The sequence below is a fragment of the Pteropus alecto genome, unplaced genomic scaffold (assembly GCF_000325575.1).
Source record: "Pteropus alecto unplaced genomic scaffold, ASM32557v1 scaffold276, whole genome shotgun sequence".
Classification (NCBI taxonomy): Eukaryota; Metazoa; Chordata; class Mammalia; order Chiroptera; family Pteropodidae; genus Pteropus; species Pteropus alecto.
Window position 1 is genome coordinate 3,638,231 of NW_006438074.1, and position 15,517 is coordinate 3,653,747.

The 15,517-nt window shown below is 44.5% G+C and overlaps 1 protein-coding gene across 3 annotated transcripts in view; it reads left to right on the forward strand.

The window, feature by feature from the left end:
• The window catches only part of FNTB (farnesyltransferase, CAAX box, beta), a 58,089-nt gene extending 49,980 nt beyond the window's left edge, over positions 1-8,109 (forward strand). For 2 of the 3 annotated variants that reach the window (XM_006915127.3, XM_025049118.1), the window contains 3 exons: positions 1,437-1,548; positions 2,451-2,565; positions 6,646-8,109. In XM_006915127.3, the coding sequence (XP_006915189.1) occupies positions 1,437-1,548; positions 2,451-2,565; positions 6,646-6,777 (359 nt within the window). In that variant the 3' untranslated portion in view covers positions 6,778-8,109. The remainder of the gene's footprint in view (positions 1-1,436; positions 1,549-2,450; positions 2,566-6,645) is intronic. The other variant, XM_025049117.1, reaches the window with a different exon arrangement.
• Positions 8,110-15,517: the final 7,408 nt, after the last annotated feature.

Here is a 15,517-nt window from a genome sequence, read left to right on the forward strand (position 1 = left end):
ATGCCTCCGTGATCACGTGCCCCAGAGCGAGTCCGAGGGGGAAGGCCCAAAAGTGCTCAACCCCTGTGTGCCTGTTCTAGTGTGAGCATCTCAGGGGCCGAGCGTGACCCGGGTGTTGAGGATGAGTGGTTTTTGTACGTGACCGCAGATGTCAGCCAACTGCTGCACCTCATCCAGTGCTTAAAGCGGGAAATAGTGATCACTTTCTAACTGGCCCCATCTTGTCCTCTCTCATTTAAGAAATTTAAAAATGATTTTTTTCTCTAGTATTCCACAATTAAATATTTTGCATTTACTGTAAACTTTGATAAATTTTTACCATAGACGATTCTATAGTTGTATATATGAAAGTTTTGGCCCAGTGTCTATATTAAAGCAGTTACCTTGTGCGTCCACTTAATGAAGTACTATATGGCTATTCAGAATGATGGTTATGAAGATTATGTAGCAGAACAGGAAAGTTTACGCCTATAACGTTAAATGAAAAACCTAAGATACAAAATTATAATAAGTATATGGAAAATTGCTTAGAAACAAAACAAACAAAACCAAGACTGGAAGAAAGAAAAAACTGGCTTTTAATTGCCATTTACAGATTGTTTGCTATCTTTGCAGCCCAAGTATCAAAGTATAAAATTGAACAAGGACTTAATGCACATTCTACAGGTGTATTTTTTAAAAAAATCAATTCCCGTGTAAATGTTTCTGCACACATCTGCCTCTTGGTGATTTGCCCCGCCTTCCCACTGATGACTATGGCCCACAGAATTCTCTGATTGCGGTTCAGAGTGAAGAACTTTCTGGTCAGTACTTCAGTACGAGTATCGGAATTGCCGGTTTCTGCTTGGGCTACCATGTTATATGATGCAGGAGGGAAGATCCTAGTCATGCTTCTTAGGAACATTTTTTGAGCTAAGTGAAAAGTTGGAGAATTCCTTTTGGAGACAGATTAGAAAAGGAGAAGAAACAGACATTATTCTCCCTCTTAAGAGTTCTCTTAGCTAGAGTCTGGTTAACAAGTTTCAGAGATGAACTAGAGGAAATGTCTTACGAAGCCCAGAGCAGGGAGTTGTGGACCAAGTCAGAAGCACTGATGGAGGTCAGTCTGGAAAGGTGAGCTGACCAGCTAGCCCCCTGCCCGCCACAGGTATGGTTGCCGATGGCCATCAAGGTAATGTATGCACTTCAGGCAAAGGGAAAGTGCCACTCTGCACTGCTGCTCTTTGCCTCATGTCAGGGTTCAGGAGAAAAGACATGTCATAGGACTCAGGCAAAGATATCAAGTGTCTCAAGAATGTAATTTTCAACACTGGTCCAAGAAGACTAGAAGGAAACCTTGACCGTTCCCACTGAGTAATTAAATACAAAAGAGTCTTGGATGCTGTGCTGGACTCCCACCAAGCCTAGGCCCGTGCTAATCCTTTGCCTTTCCACAGGTGACCCTGCCCTCAGCATGAGCCACTGGATGTTTCACCAGCAGGCCCTGCAGGAGTACATTCTTATGTGCTGCCAGTGCCCCGCTGGGGGGCTTCTGGATAAACCTGGCAAGTGAGTGCCTTCTCTCTGGGGAGGAAGGGACAAGGAGGGGAGGGAGGGGTGTGTACCTTAGGCCTACTCAGACCCAGATGGCAGCGGGTGCCAGCCTTTAAAAGTCAAGGTGTCCCTTTCCATCCAGATGCTTAGTGCTGGTGTGGCAAGGGAAGAAGCACCCTGATAGGGAGCACCCGCTTTGAGTGCCCTCGATCCTGGCACCTCCAGTACCCATCCTCTCCCCCAGCTTATGTGCACTCCCTTCTCTAGAGAGGCAAACAGATTGCCAGGTCGATAGTTTTTATTTCTTCTTCTTTTCTTTTTTTTTTTAAATTAACCAAACTGATTTAAATAGAACAAGATACAGGATTTTAAAATCCTTGAGTGTCATAAACAGACATTATAATCACAACTATTACAGGACAGATTAAAACCTTTAGGTGTCAAATAAAAGAAAAAGAAATCAAGTAAGTTCTGTTCCTTTGCACACACACACCCTCTGCTGCTGTCAGCATCCAGGAAAGGCCCAGCTAAAGTCCAATGCCCAGCAATTTATCAGGAATTATTTGGCCCATTTCTAGTCATCTTGGTGTTTTGTTTTTTTGTACGTATGTTTATTTGAGAAATACGTTAATTTAGTGCTCCGCATGAGAGCCCTTTCTGGAAGACAGCTGGAGGTACTGACTATAAAGTGACAGTTTCTGCCGTCCGGCAGGGCTGAAGGATGGGGCTTTGAAAAAATGCTGCCGGAGGAAACCAGGCTTCCTGGAGCTCTGTGAGGAGGGTGGGGTAGCGCATGTGAGCGCAGCCTGGTGCCCAGAGTCCATGTGGTTGCTTTGTTGTTTAGGCTGCACTGGGGTAGGGGAATGTGTTTGTGGGGAGCAGAGAAGCACCTGCTGAGAACCATCCTGTTCTTGCAGGTCTCGGGACTTCTACCACACCTGCTACTGTCTGAGCGGCCTGTCTATAGCTCAGCACTTCGGCAGTGGAGCCATGTTGCACGATGTGGTCCTGGGTGTGCCTGAAAATGCTCTGGTAAGGTGGGATAAGGGCGCTTAACATCCCGTCTCCACAAGGCCCCAGGATGGGGGCTTACCAAGAGAGCAGAATAGCCACTCTCGCTCTGCAGAACTGGCTCTGCTGTCGGGACAGGCTGGTGAGCTGGCAGTTACCACCCTCCCTCATGTTTGCAGTGCATTCATGAGGATGTGACTGTGGAGGAAACACACCTGGAGGCAAACTCAGGGTTCTAGGCCTTTATCCCGGAGTCTAGGACCTCCCTCATTAGCTCTCTCTCTGAGGAAGTCTCCTCGGAGGCAGTTACGTTTCTGGTGCCTGCAGCCACACAACGCTCCCTTGTATGGCTGCCTCTGTCCTTTGGAGCTCTCAGCTTGTGTGCCACCTCTTCAGAGAGGCCTTCTCAGACCACCTTCTGTAAATGAGATCACTCAGAATGCTCTGCCATAGCAGTTTGTTTGTGTCCTTCACAGCACTCATCACAATTTGTAATGTGTGTGTTTAACTTGTTTTATCTGCTGCCCTCAAACTGTCAGTCCCATGCGGGCGAGATGTTCACCTCTGCATCCTGCCCTAGACCAGCCTGGCTGCATGAGACGCTCCCGGGCCTGAGACACAAGTGCAGCTAAGACTGTCTGCAGCCATCAGATAATTGGGCCCATGCAGACTGTCACAAAATATTTCCAACAGAAGAAATATGAATAGCCAGTAGATGGATGAGATGATGCAGTCAGAAAAATCAGAGTAATAGTCATGCAGCTTTTCCAAGCCTTAATGTTTTCTGTATTTGCCTCAAGTGCAATCCTCTTCCAGTCTTTTCCTTCCCTTCTTCCCCAGCATAACCCTGTCCTAAAACTGACATCATGCCCGCAGATGTTTTTGCGTGATTACTACATATGTATGTATCCATAAACGGTTGTTTTGAATGTTCTCAAACTTTTTACAACAGTATCATATCTACTATGACACTTATTCTGTGTTTTCTCACCGACCCTTATGCTTTTGAGCTTTATCTGTGTTCGTTTATGTTGCTCATTTTAACTGCTGTATAGTATTCCCTGTATAAACGTATCCTAATTGATTTTTCTAGTTTCCTATTGGTTAACGTTGAGATGGTTTCAGTTCGCTATTACAAGGTTGTAGTGTTGTGTGTTAGGGTCTCTCTAGGAGAGAATCCATACCTCCATCTTCACTGGATGGCACAGAGCTGCTCTTGGGTGTGGCTGTTGTTTTTTGCTCACACAGCACTGAATCCCTCCAAAGGGACTTTTCTCTTCTGCCAGTTTGATAGATGGGAAATGGTATCTGTTTTGTTTTGCATTTCCTTGATTACTAGTGAGGTTGAGCATCTTTTCAAATGTTTATTGGCCATTGTGTTCTTGAATTTCCTGCCAGCTCATAACCTTTGCTCATTTTCTCCCTGATTTGTAAATGTAATTGTTTGCCCTTTTCTTACGTATTTGCAGGAATTCTTTGCATGTTCTTGATACTAATCTTTTGTCAGTGCTGTGTGTGTGTGTGGTGAATCTGTTCCAGTTTGTAACATGTCTTTTCACTTTGTTTTTAGTGTTTTTTGTTGAATAGAAGATTTTAATTTTAAAATGAACATTTCATTTGCCTTTTTGGTTTTGAGGGTTTTTTTGCGGAGGGAGGGGTTACTTAAGAAATTTTTCTCTATGCTGAGGTCATAAATATATTTTCTTCTAAACAGTTTAAACATTTGCTTTTCCCATCTAGATTTTGAATTATCTTGGGATTTCTTTATGTGCTGAGGGTTTTTCATTTGGATAACTAATTAACCAGCACCATTTATTGACATTTACAACCTTTCCTACTGGTGTATCACATGAGTATCACGTACTCGAGTTTCCATGTATAAGGTGACTCTGTTTCCGGACACTCTGTTCTGTTCCTTTGGGTTTTTGCTTGTCTGCACTGTCTTAGGCAAATCTTAAAGGCAGGTAGGCAAGTCCCATCCATCTTGTTCTTTTTCTTCAAAGTTGCCTTGGCTATTCTTTGCCTTTTGCTTTTTCCTGTGAATTTAGGATCAGCTTCCCAAATTCCACAAAAAATCTAATGAAATTTTTATTGGAATTGCACTGAATTTAAGATTAATGAAAGAGAACTGACTTCTCAATAGTAAGGCTTCCCGTTTCTGAACATAATTTTCCAAATTTTGTTACATGTGCTTCAATGGTCTTTTATCATTTTCTCCATAAATGACTAGCACATCTTTTGTTAGATGTGTGTCTAAGAATTTTAGTTTTTTGTGTCTAGTGTGACTAGAATATTTTGTCCTATTATATTTTATAACTGGCTGTTGCTAATATGTAGAAATATTGATATTTACATTTTTATTTTGTATCCAGCCACATTATTGAACTTTCTTAATAGTTGTATTAGTTTACAGAATCTGTTGGATTTTCTGTTGAGAATATGTCATCTTCAAATAAGGACAACTTTGCCTTTTCCTTTCTGATTCATAAGATTTTATTTCTTGTTCTTGCCTTGTAATTTGGTGAAGACTCCATATAGAATGTTGACTGGACATAGTAATAGATGGTGTTCCTGGTTTCCTTCTGATGGTAATGAGAAAGCTCCTATAATCTTACCATTATGTGGGATGCTTACCGTGGAGTTAAGGATGTTCTTTATTCCTGGTTTGCAAGATTGTTTTTTGTTTGTTTCCGTCATAATCTGGTGTTAAATGTTATTGAATGCCTTTTCGGCACCTGGTTTTTCTCCTTTAATATGCGATGTTTCGTTGATAAATATTCTGCTGTTAGCCTTATATTCTCAGGATAAGCCCTTCTGGTCATAGTAGTACGTGAGTGTGTGTTATGTGTGTGTATGTTTGTTTAATGTTCTGCTGGATTCAATTTACTAATTTTTTTGGCTAGTATTTTTATTTAGTATTTTTTGCTTTTTTGTTCATATGATTTATCTAAAATTTTGTTTTATTGTTCTTTTCCAGTTTGTTTCAGGATAATATCATAGCCCCATAAAATTAGATGGTTATCTTCCTCTTCTTTCCCCCTCTTTCTTCAGCCTTTGAAAAAGTTGTGTAGTTTAGAGATTGCCTGTTTATTGTAGGTTTGGTAACACTTGCCTGGGAAACCATCTAGGTCTGGCATTTTGGGGGAGGAAATGGTGGTAACAGAATAAGCAACTGTTATTATTGATTTAATTTATTCATATGGGTTTTAAAGAATTTCTTCTTGAGTCGATTTTGAAAATTTATGTTCCATAAAATTGCATGTTTTGGCATGAAGTTGCTCATAGTATTCTCTTAAAACTTTTAAAATCTCTCCTGTGGTTATGTCCTTTTCTTCATTCTCCTAGAGTGGAAAAGTCCTGAATACTGGCCTAGGATTGTGCCCTGTCTCAGACCTAAAGTTTCTTTTGGGTTTCTGTGATGCAGTGGAATAATATAGAATAATTCAAATATGGCTTGACACCTTTACTGCCTAATAGGATTGTGGTCTTTTTTCTTTGTTATAAATGTAAATACGTGTTCATTTTTTTAATAATTAGAATATATATAAGTATAAATAAAAAATTAAAAACAATCATATCACTTCCCATTTTGATGTACGTCCAATTTTTGCCTATTCATATACATCACATCTGCAAGCACATTTTAATTTTTAATTTTTTAACCATCTTTTTAATTAGAAGATAAACATAAAAGACAGATAAGACATTTTTTCAGGAAAATGGCATTTTTCCAAGTGATTTACCTAAAATATCTTTACCCTGAATTGTACATACTGTAACTCAGAATTACTCTGAGTTAAACACATTTTTAAAAATTGAGTTTGGGACAATATTGTACACACTGTTTTCCTCCCTTGATGTGTTACAAGCATTTGCCAATATCATTAAATATTTGAAAGCATGTTTTTTTAATGGCTATATAATATTCCTTTGTATCCCATGTACTATAAAATGTTTTTACCAATATTAGGGCCTTGTGTGATAAATCTCTGTGTACATCTCTGATGATTCCTTATGCTAAATTCTTACAAGCGCATTTAGTGGGTCAAATTTCCAAGGACCATTGAAGTGAGTAATTGATACCTGTTCTTCTGTTTGCAGCAGCCCACTCACCCTGTGTACAATATTGGACCAGATAAAGTGATCCAGGCCACCATGCACTTTCTGCAGAAGCCGGTCCCAGGCTTCGAGGAGCATGAGGATGAGGCGACAGCAGGACCTTCCACTGACTAGAGGACATGGGGTCCCAAGTCTCTGTGTTCATCACAGCTCAGTGTTCACCTGTTCAGACTAAGGTTTATATGTTTCGATATATACTGCATTCTCTGCTGCACAGGCCTTGGCCACTGTGGAGCTGTGGTTGTCCTTTCTTGTCAAACAAAGCAGAAATGATGGCTTTAGATTTGGAGAACACAATGGCATGGTTTTAAAAAAATTCTTCCCACTCCTGTCAAACCAAAAATCCATTAGCCCATGCAGCATTTAAACCCGGCTCGGGCCTGGCCAGGGTTGGCTGGGAAACAGTGCATGCTGAGAAGCAGCCCCTCCCCACCAGCTCTCCAGCTGGGACAGCCCTAGTGAAATGAATGACACCCGCGAGCCACTGCTGCGATCCCCACTTGCACGCCACCATTAAGATGCCAGGAAGGTACCTTTCCATGGGCGGAAATAAATCTGCTCCATGCCAAGGGAGGGGCTTTGGGTCCCACCAGAATGAATTTTCCAGAAAAAAACGTGGTGGGGCTTCAATAGGAGGTGCCCAAGGCTCTCACCTCCCATCCTGGTCATTTGCAGGGGAAGGGATCTGGATAGGGGAGAGAGGTCTGCGTATGAGTCCTTCCCTTTCTGCCCTGGAGAGCCGAGCCACATGTCTCTCCAAGGCCACACGTGGAGCACAGGCAGGATTTGCTTCAGCCCCAGGTGTGGGAAACTAATTATGAGTGGACGAGGAAGCAGCTCCAGGGCCCACGCCCTCACCCTGCCTCATCATGTACCGTGAAAAACCCCTCTGATGGCCTCACGGCAGCGCCTGCAGCCCGTGGCCAATCTGTGTTTCCATCTTTCTTCCACCAGACCCCCAGCCTGCCCTCAAAGACAGTGTTGTCTTCTCTCACCCAGAGTATTAACACTACTAACTCTTTCACCTTAATTTCTGACTCAGGATTTATTCACATCCTACCCATGCCAGGCTCAGAAATAAAATCAATTGCTGGACCAGCTGGCTGCTGCTAAGGCAGTAGCTATGTAAACCTGGCTGTGGCAGGGCTGAGTGCTGCCTGGTGTGTTCAGCCTGGCAGGGCTTCTGCTGCTCACACAGAACCCTTTATCTGTCAGCGGGGTGTTATTTGGTCATCTGTCCACTGCTACGGGCCCAGCAAGCTCCATGCCGCTGACTGGGCTTTCACGTCAGCAGCCATGGGCTGTGGGCAGATGGGAGCTCAGAGATGCAGCATAAGGCTCTTCTCAAAAACTCTGGCCATTTGCTGCCTCTAATTCCCTATTGCTTTGGCATACTGGACTATGTATTACCTCCTTAAAATAATAAAAGAATAACATTTTCTATGATTTCTGTCTTTTGTGGCTGGTACCAAGAAAATTCCTTCGGAATGCCTAGTGTTAGTTATTGAAAGTCGTGAGCTCACAGATTGCCAGTCTGCCTGTGAGCAAGGGTCCGGTCCATGTGCGTTAGTGATGACAAGGAGGTCTGTCCTGGGATCCATCCTCGCGTACCCTCTCCAGCTGAGAACACAGTGGGCCTGACAAGGAGTGGGGAAAGCTGTGTGTTTCCCAAGTTCCCTGTAATTCGGTTACTTTTGTCCCAGCACTGTGCACATTGTTTCATGGTCTGTCTGGGTGTCTGTGTCCTCGACCTGGCTCTAAGCAGGGACTGTGTTCCTGAGTCATAAAGCAAACATTCAGCAATGAGTGGGTGGGTACGTATCACAGCCAGAGGTAGGGTGGCTGTCACAGGGACAGGTCAGAATCCTGTGGTCACCTGGCTTTCCTCATTTGGTGAGAGACCATTCCCCAAGGGAGAACAAGAAGGGTGCTCTGTGGCTTGACCCTCCTGGATGGACTAGAAGAAGGTGTCCTCAGAGGTAGAGCATAAACCAGATCCACATTCTGGAATGTAATTCCTGCCCCTGTGCTATTCTTGCCTCGCTAAGAAAGGTTTGGGCTACAAAGCAACATGTCAAAATGCATCTTTCCATCACTACGACAAAAAGGCCAAACGCTACCAGAGATTCTAAAATTCCCATTCCTACCTACTGTGCATGCATTTTACCAGTAACCTTCTAAAAAATTAATGAACGAAAACTTCATCTAAAGTGGAGGAGGGTGGCCCGAAAGGGGAACCCTCGTGCCCTACATTTAGTGCAGAGCACAGCAGCAGAAACTTTAACAGCCCTTTCCAACTTCCTGTCCCCGCTATAAAAGAGCTTCCTCTTTTTATTAGCCGACTTGGCCCGTGGTTCACCATGATCCCATGCACAGGATTACGAGTCCTTGCCCCTGGATAAACCCATTTTGCTGAGAAATGTCTGGCTGACTTTTTGTTTACAGTCAGCAGCCTCAATGTATTATGAGATTAACTGCAGTAATAATTGGTGTGAAGAGACAGAAGGGATTGCTCACTCTGAGCTGGCTTTATACCAAGGAGGGAGGATTTGAACTGATTCTCCAAGGGTAGGTAAAGTTTGGCCAAGTAGAGAAGAGAGGCTCATTTAATGGTATTCTTATTTCAGAATAAGAATCTTACTAGCATATCCTAAAATGTCTTTCCTGCTTCCAGTTGAGTCTGGAAGGTTTCCCGACTTGAACAGAATTCCAAGTGGGTTCTTGAGATAAATTCTCAGATTTATCATGTGGATCCTTAAGTAGAAGGCACTCACATAGCATTCGAAGTAGATTACCCCAAATATTTCCCCCGTCAATAAAGAAATACAAAACTATTACAGATCTCTATATCCAGATGAGCCCCAGCTTCTCCCTTGGATCCGTCTCAGACCCACCTTGAGTGCCATGTAAGTTGGGAAGCCTGCCAGAGCCTACTGGGAGAAGAGGAGCCTCACGGATAAGCCAGTGCAAACTCCTCTGATAACAATACAGTACCAGTTAACAGTATTCCTAAACTGCCTTCTCTTCATGGTTTCATTTCTGAGTTAGAAGCCACAAGTTCGATTCTAGCCACTGAGTTGTGGACAATGCAGTAGTATTCTTGAGGAAGCCACTTCTCAGCCACATAAAAGCACAGACCATATTAAATAGCTTCCATGATGTTCCTGGTGATTTAAACTGAGCAGAGAGGTTCGGTTTAGAAAACCCCGAGGGGGTGGTTGCTTTCGTGACCTTGGCTATTTCGCCAATATTAACTGTCTGTGCTATACTTCTGGCAGGAGTTTGTTAGCCAGAAATAAAAATGGAGCTCCCCGATTGCCCTGAGTGAACTATATTGTTGGTAGAAGTAAAATCCATCAGCTTTAGATGTCAGATGTACAGATAACAACACTGACATTCCATTATGAAAACTGAAGAACTTCTCTCTTATTCCCACCAATGTTTACATTGATCCCATCTCCTTATGGAAGTGGGTCTCTGGGCCACCTGCAGAAATCTGCCAGTAGCTTTAACATCCCAACTCAGAAGGAAGGGTAATAGCCCAGAGTGAGAAAAGAATGTTCTTATGCCTGTAGGCTTCCTAGACTCTGTGACCAGGGCTACTAAGATACAGGCATTGCATAGACCAAATCTTAAAGATGTAGGACATCTCTCATTCATTGTCTGGGATAAATTCAGTTCCCTGAAAGTTTGCTTTCCTAAGGCTGATAATCGGACCTAACGTTAATAGGATACAGAGGTCTATGATGGAGGGCCACTCAGTGTTGCTTCCATTTGGGGATACAGGTATTCATTTTGGGGGAAGTAATTTGCTCATATTTTATTCCTCTACCATCTACACCAGGGGGCAACAAACTTTCTCTGTAAAGGACCAAATATCAAATATTTTAGGCTTTGCAAGCAACTACTCAACTCTGACATTGTAGTACAAAACATCCATGGACAAAATGTGGCTGTGTTCCAACAAAACTTTATGAAAACAGGTGGTGGGCCAGATTTGGCCCATGAGCTGTAGTTTGCCTATGCCTGATCCAGACTAAATCCCATCCATATTCATTTAGCATTCTTCCACATTTTTCATGGCTGGGATGTGTTCCATGTAATAGTGTTAAATGACAAATGGTGAAGTTTGGACCAAATGTTCTAGCCACTCATATGCACTGCTTAGAGCATTCATTGCCTTTGAACAGGAAGAATTGTATAATTTAAGACACTGTTGCAAATGACAGAAAACTTGAACCAAAGCAATGTGTTGATCATAAAATGAAATGTCCAGGCATTAGCTTGGCTGTGAGTGACTTCAGGCTTCTCCCCTCCCCATCTCCCATATTAGCTCTAACCTCAGGCTCTCTTCATGTGGTTGTAAATGGCAGCAGCTATAGTTCCAGACTTTACATCCTCTTAGGTCAATTCAGCAGACAAGAGCACCTGGCACACTCCCAGCCTTCCTTCCCAGTGAGTATCAGTGCATTCCACTAGCTTTGATCAAGCCAATTATCTTTCTGAGAAGCAACCCAGTGGCCAGTTTACAGTGCCTTGATTGGCCTAAGCCTTGATCACATACTTCCTCCATGAGTGGTAAATGGAGCTCCAACGGAAGCATACCGTCTAAGAATGGGGAAAGAATTGAAGCCCCAAATACAAATCAGGGTTGTAGCCAAAGGGGGACATGATTGCTAGAGAGGCTCATCACCATCGTTCTCTACAATGGTAGATTCTTTCTGTGATTAAAAACCTGTAGTGGACATTGCTGGCCTCTGTGGCAGCCAAAAGACTTGCATGGATTTGACCCCCTCCTACATCCTTGATTGGCCTAAGCCAATCATTTTAATCCATCCTCTCTGCTTCAGTAATTTGTCCAGGTTTGATAATAACCCAGGGCCTAGGCCAGTCAGCATGGCTTGTCCTAGCTTCAGTGACTGATTTGGCGCATGTGGCCTAAAACAGACCAAAGAGAGAAGCCTTGGACCTGTTATGAAAGGGAAACGCAGTTATCTCTATTAGGTATGGTGGAATGTGTGGCTTGGGACTCCTACAGAACCATTTTCCTACCTAGAAGGAAGCCAGCCTTAGAAGCCAGTGCACACAGACTCCCTGAGAGACTGAGAAACATGATCGGAACCCTGATCACACCACTCCTGCGGCCTGCTCTGCCTCTGGATTTTTTTTAGCTATGTGAGACAATTTGAGTTGGATTTACTATTACTTGCAACCAAAAGCATCTCAAGTCATACAAAACACCATCGCAGATTAACTCCAGGGCCATGAAGGTCCTTACCTGCTGACTGAAGAATGCTGACCATCCTTGCCACATCCACCCAAACGATAACCCTAAGAGAGTCCTTCCTGGTGTACTGCCTCTCTTCATTTGATCCTTGACTCAACCTCATGAGGTGGGTGAGGCAGGTGTATTATCTGCATTTTATAACCAGAGAAACAGGTCAGAGAGCTTAAGTGAATCACCCAAGTTTTCCTAGCTATCAAGTAGTGGAGTCTGAACCAGAACCCCGACCGACCTGCTGCCTCCGAAGCCCATGCACTTCCACTACTCTAGGTCTCTAAAGGAAGGTGAAATGGGTGGTCTTGGGGGTGGAAGGCAGTAGCTAAACATGCACGGGTCACCTCGAGGGCTGGGTGACTGAGGCCCTGAATGCCTCCCTCCGTCTTTTACGTGGATGAGGATGGTGACAAATAGCAGAGGCAGGCTCACCTCACCCTTCTGCCCCGTTCCCCACTCTCTGCCAAGTCCCTAGCAAGAGCAACGCTCCCTGCACTAAATGCGTGCCACTCCATTTACATCCTCTTAGGGTCAAGTGTGACTGTATGACTCACAGCAAAACTGTGGCGAATCAGTCTTTCTGGGAGCTGACCAGAGCCCTAGTGGCAGCCTGCCTTCTCCAGCCCAGCCCGGCACGCCTGACCATTTCCTGGACATCCTTTCATTTCCCCGAAATAACCACCTCACCTCTGCTTTTCACTAGCTGGTACAAGGCAGGAGGTCCAGAGCCTGAGGCCTGGTGGCTGATGTTCCTCTCTCCTGCTTTTGGGCACATCCCAAAACAAAATCAGGCAGGTGGAGAAAGAGTGCTCGTCACCAACCCAGCTTAACAGAACTCTCCCTGCCCTCTGCTCCCCACCTCTGCCGAAACACAGCTCTTGCAAAATAACAATAATATATTTTTAAAAATAAACTTTTTTCCGTCGATCTTTAATAAGAGTTTTAGATTGAGAGAAAAATTGCAAGGATAGTACACAGAATTCCCATACACCCCTTAGCCAGTTTCCCCTATTGTTATCACCTCACATTAATATGGTACCTTTGTCATAACTAATGAGCCAATATTGATACATTACTAATAAAGTCCATTATTTGGTTTCTTTCTTTTTACCAAATGCCCTTTCTCTGTCCCAGAATCCCATCAAGGACACCTTATTACATGTAGTCGTCATGTCTCCTTAGGCTGTTCTTGGCTGTGACAATTCCTCAGACTTTTGTTTTAGATGACCTGGGCAGTTTTGGTTGGGTATTTTGTAGAATGTCCCTCAATTGGGATTTGTGTGGCTTTTCTCATGATTTGAATGGGGCTCTGGATTTTGGGGAAGACCACAGAGGCAAATGTCCTCTCATCATCCTATCAAGGGCACATGCTATCAACATAGCTGATCACTGATGCTGTTGACCTTGGTCACCTGCCTGAGCTGGCATTTGTCAGGTTTCCCACAATAAGGTTCCTCTTCTTCCCCCTTCCTTAGAGCAGCAGTCTCCAATCTTTCTGGCACCAGGGACTGGTGCTCCTATGAGAATCTAATGCCTGATGATTTGAGCTGGAGTTGAGGCGGTGATGCTAGTACTGGGGAACGGATGCCAATACAGATGAAGCTTTACTCCCTCAACCGCCTACCACTCACCTCCTGCTGTGTGACCCAGTTCTTAACAGGCCACGGACCAGTGTAGGCCCATGGCCCAGGGGTTGGGGACCCCACCCTTGTATAGTCTTTAGAAGGCAGTCCATGTGCACAACCCGGAATGGGGAGTTATGTCTCACAACTTTGACAGTGGAGTACCTAAATTACTTGGAATTCTCTGTATGGGAGGTTTGTCTATTCTCCATTTATTTGTTTTTTTCAATCAGTATGTACTCATTTATTTATATCAGTATGTACTCATATTTATACTTTAGGTTATGTTTCAATGCTATGTTGTTTGTTGCTCAAATTGTTCCATCCTTAGCCATTAGGAGCTCTTTCTGTTGGCTCCTATGTCCCTTTGATATATCACGCTTTACTTATAATAATAACAATAATTATAATAATAATTTTTTTTTTCGTCCCTTTTCTTTCAAGAAGTATTGTATGTTGATAATCAGTGACACTGGATAATGAGGACATTGGGGTTTAGTAAACTACTCTCAACCTTTGGTCACATTAATTTTTTCCATGATAAAAAGTATTGCATGCTGGTTATCTTGTATGTATGACTTCATGCTGCTGTCTACTGTACCTGTGATGGCCTGAGCTGATGGGACAAAGAGGGTGACAGGACCCTGGGACTTCAGCTGCCAGTTCAATGTCACAGCTCTCTCAAGAGGACGGTTAGGTGGACCTCAGGGCTGCAGGGGCTCTGCTCCCCAGGTGTGCTGCCCAGCACCTGGCAGGCAGGACAGTGGTGAGTGCCCTGAAAATGGGACCTCTGTGAGGGGGACAACGATGGTGATTATGAAATGAGTACCTGGGAGAGCTATGCTGTGCTCCCAAGAAGGGGTGACGCTTTGCTGGCCTCCACCCCTCGAGCCCCTCCCCTCCCTCTCAGGAGCAGTGGTGCCATGGGCGTAGATACCAAGATGGTCAGTGAATGCAGTGGAATGTGTAGGATGACCCAGCCCATGCATAGCAGAGGCTCTGGTCCACCTTCCCTTCACCAACAGCTTCCAGCCAGCTTCTCTGCTGGCTGCACAGGTAGCCTGAAGCTGGGCTCTCATGAAGAGTGGGGAAGGAGAGCACATCAAGAGCTTGAGAAGCGAGGACTCGGCCCTGTTCCTTGCTGCTCTGGCATGCCAGCCCTCTCTCATCGAGGGCCCCAATCTCTGGACTCCTCTGGCAATCAGAGCCCCAGCATGCACATTCGTGCCATGTGCCTGAATCTGGCCTCTGTCTACTCTAAGTGTCTTGAAGGCAGGGCCCTGGCATTATTAGCTGCCTGGAATCTAACCAGTGCCTGGCAGAGTGCTGGGTTAATATGTGCTGCTCAAATACCTGTGGGTTGAACTCATGCAGAGGCGACCCCGGAGCTGACTTTAAAGTACACAGAGATAAACGTACACTGGGGAACTGAAAAGTACATTGGCACGCACATACCTGTGTACTTGTAGGGTACCTGTGATAGGCCACGCACTGTGCTAGGGGTACAGCAGCAAGCACGAAGACCAGTCCCTGGCCTCATGGGAGCTCCCGGCTGGAATGGCAGCTCCATGCAGAGGAGGGGGCCCTGGACTCATTTCCTGGATAGAAAACAGAGTCAGGTTGTTTGAATCAGTTACCCTACCTGAAGTCTACTACCAGCCTTGCAGTAGGTATATGGTGTGGATGTGACATTCCTTCTCTCAGCTGGCTAGCCTTGCTGTGTGGCCTTTTGGCCCAAAGTTGTTGGGTGCTGTCCTTTAGCCACAGATCTGCCCCTGCCACCTCCGAGTTGTTGATGGCACTGGAAGATATGAAACAATGAAGCTCTCAAGCATGTGCGTGGGATGCGCACTGCTAGCTCAACTCCTCTGGCTGGTATTGATAGACCAGGGAGGCAGCTCTATTTATTGAACCAGACTTTGCACACAGCTCACTGGGTCCTTGCAGGAGCCTG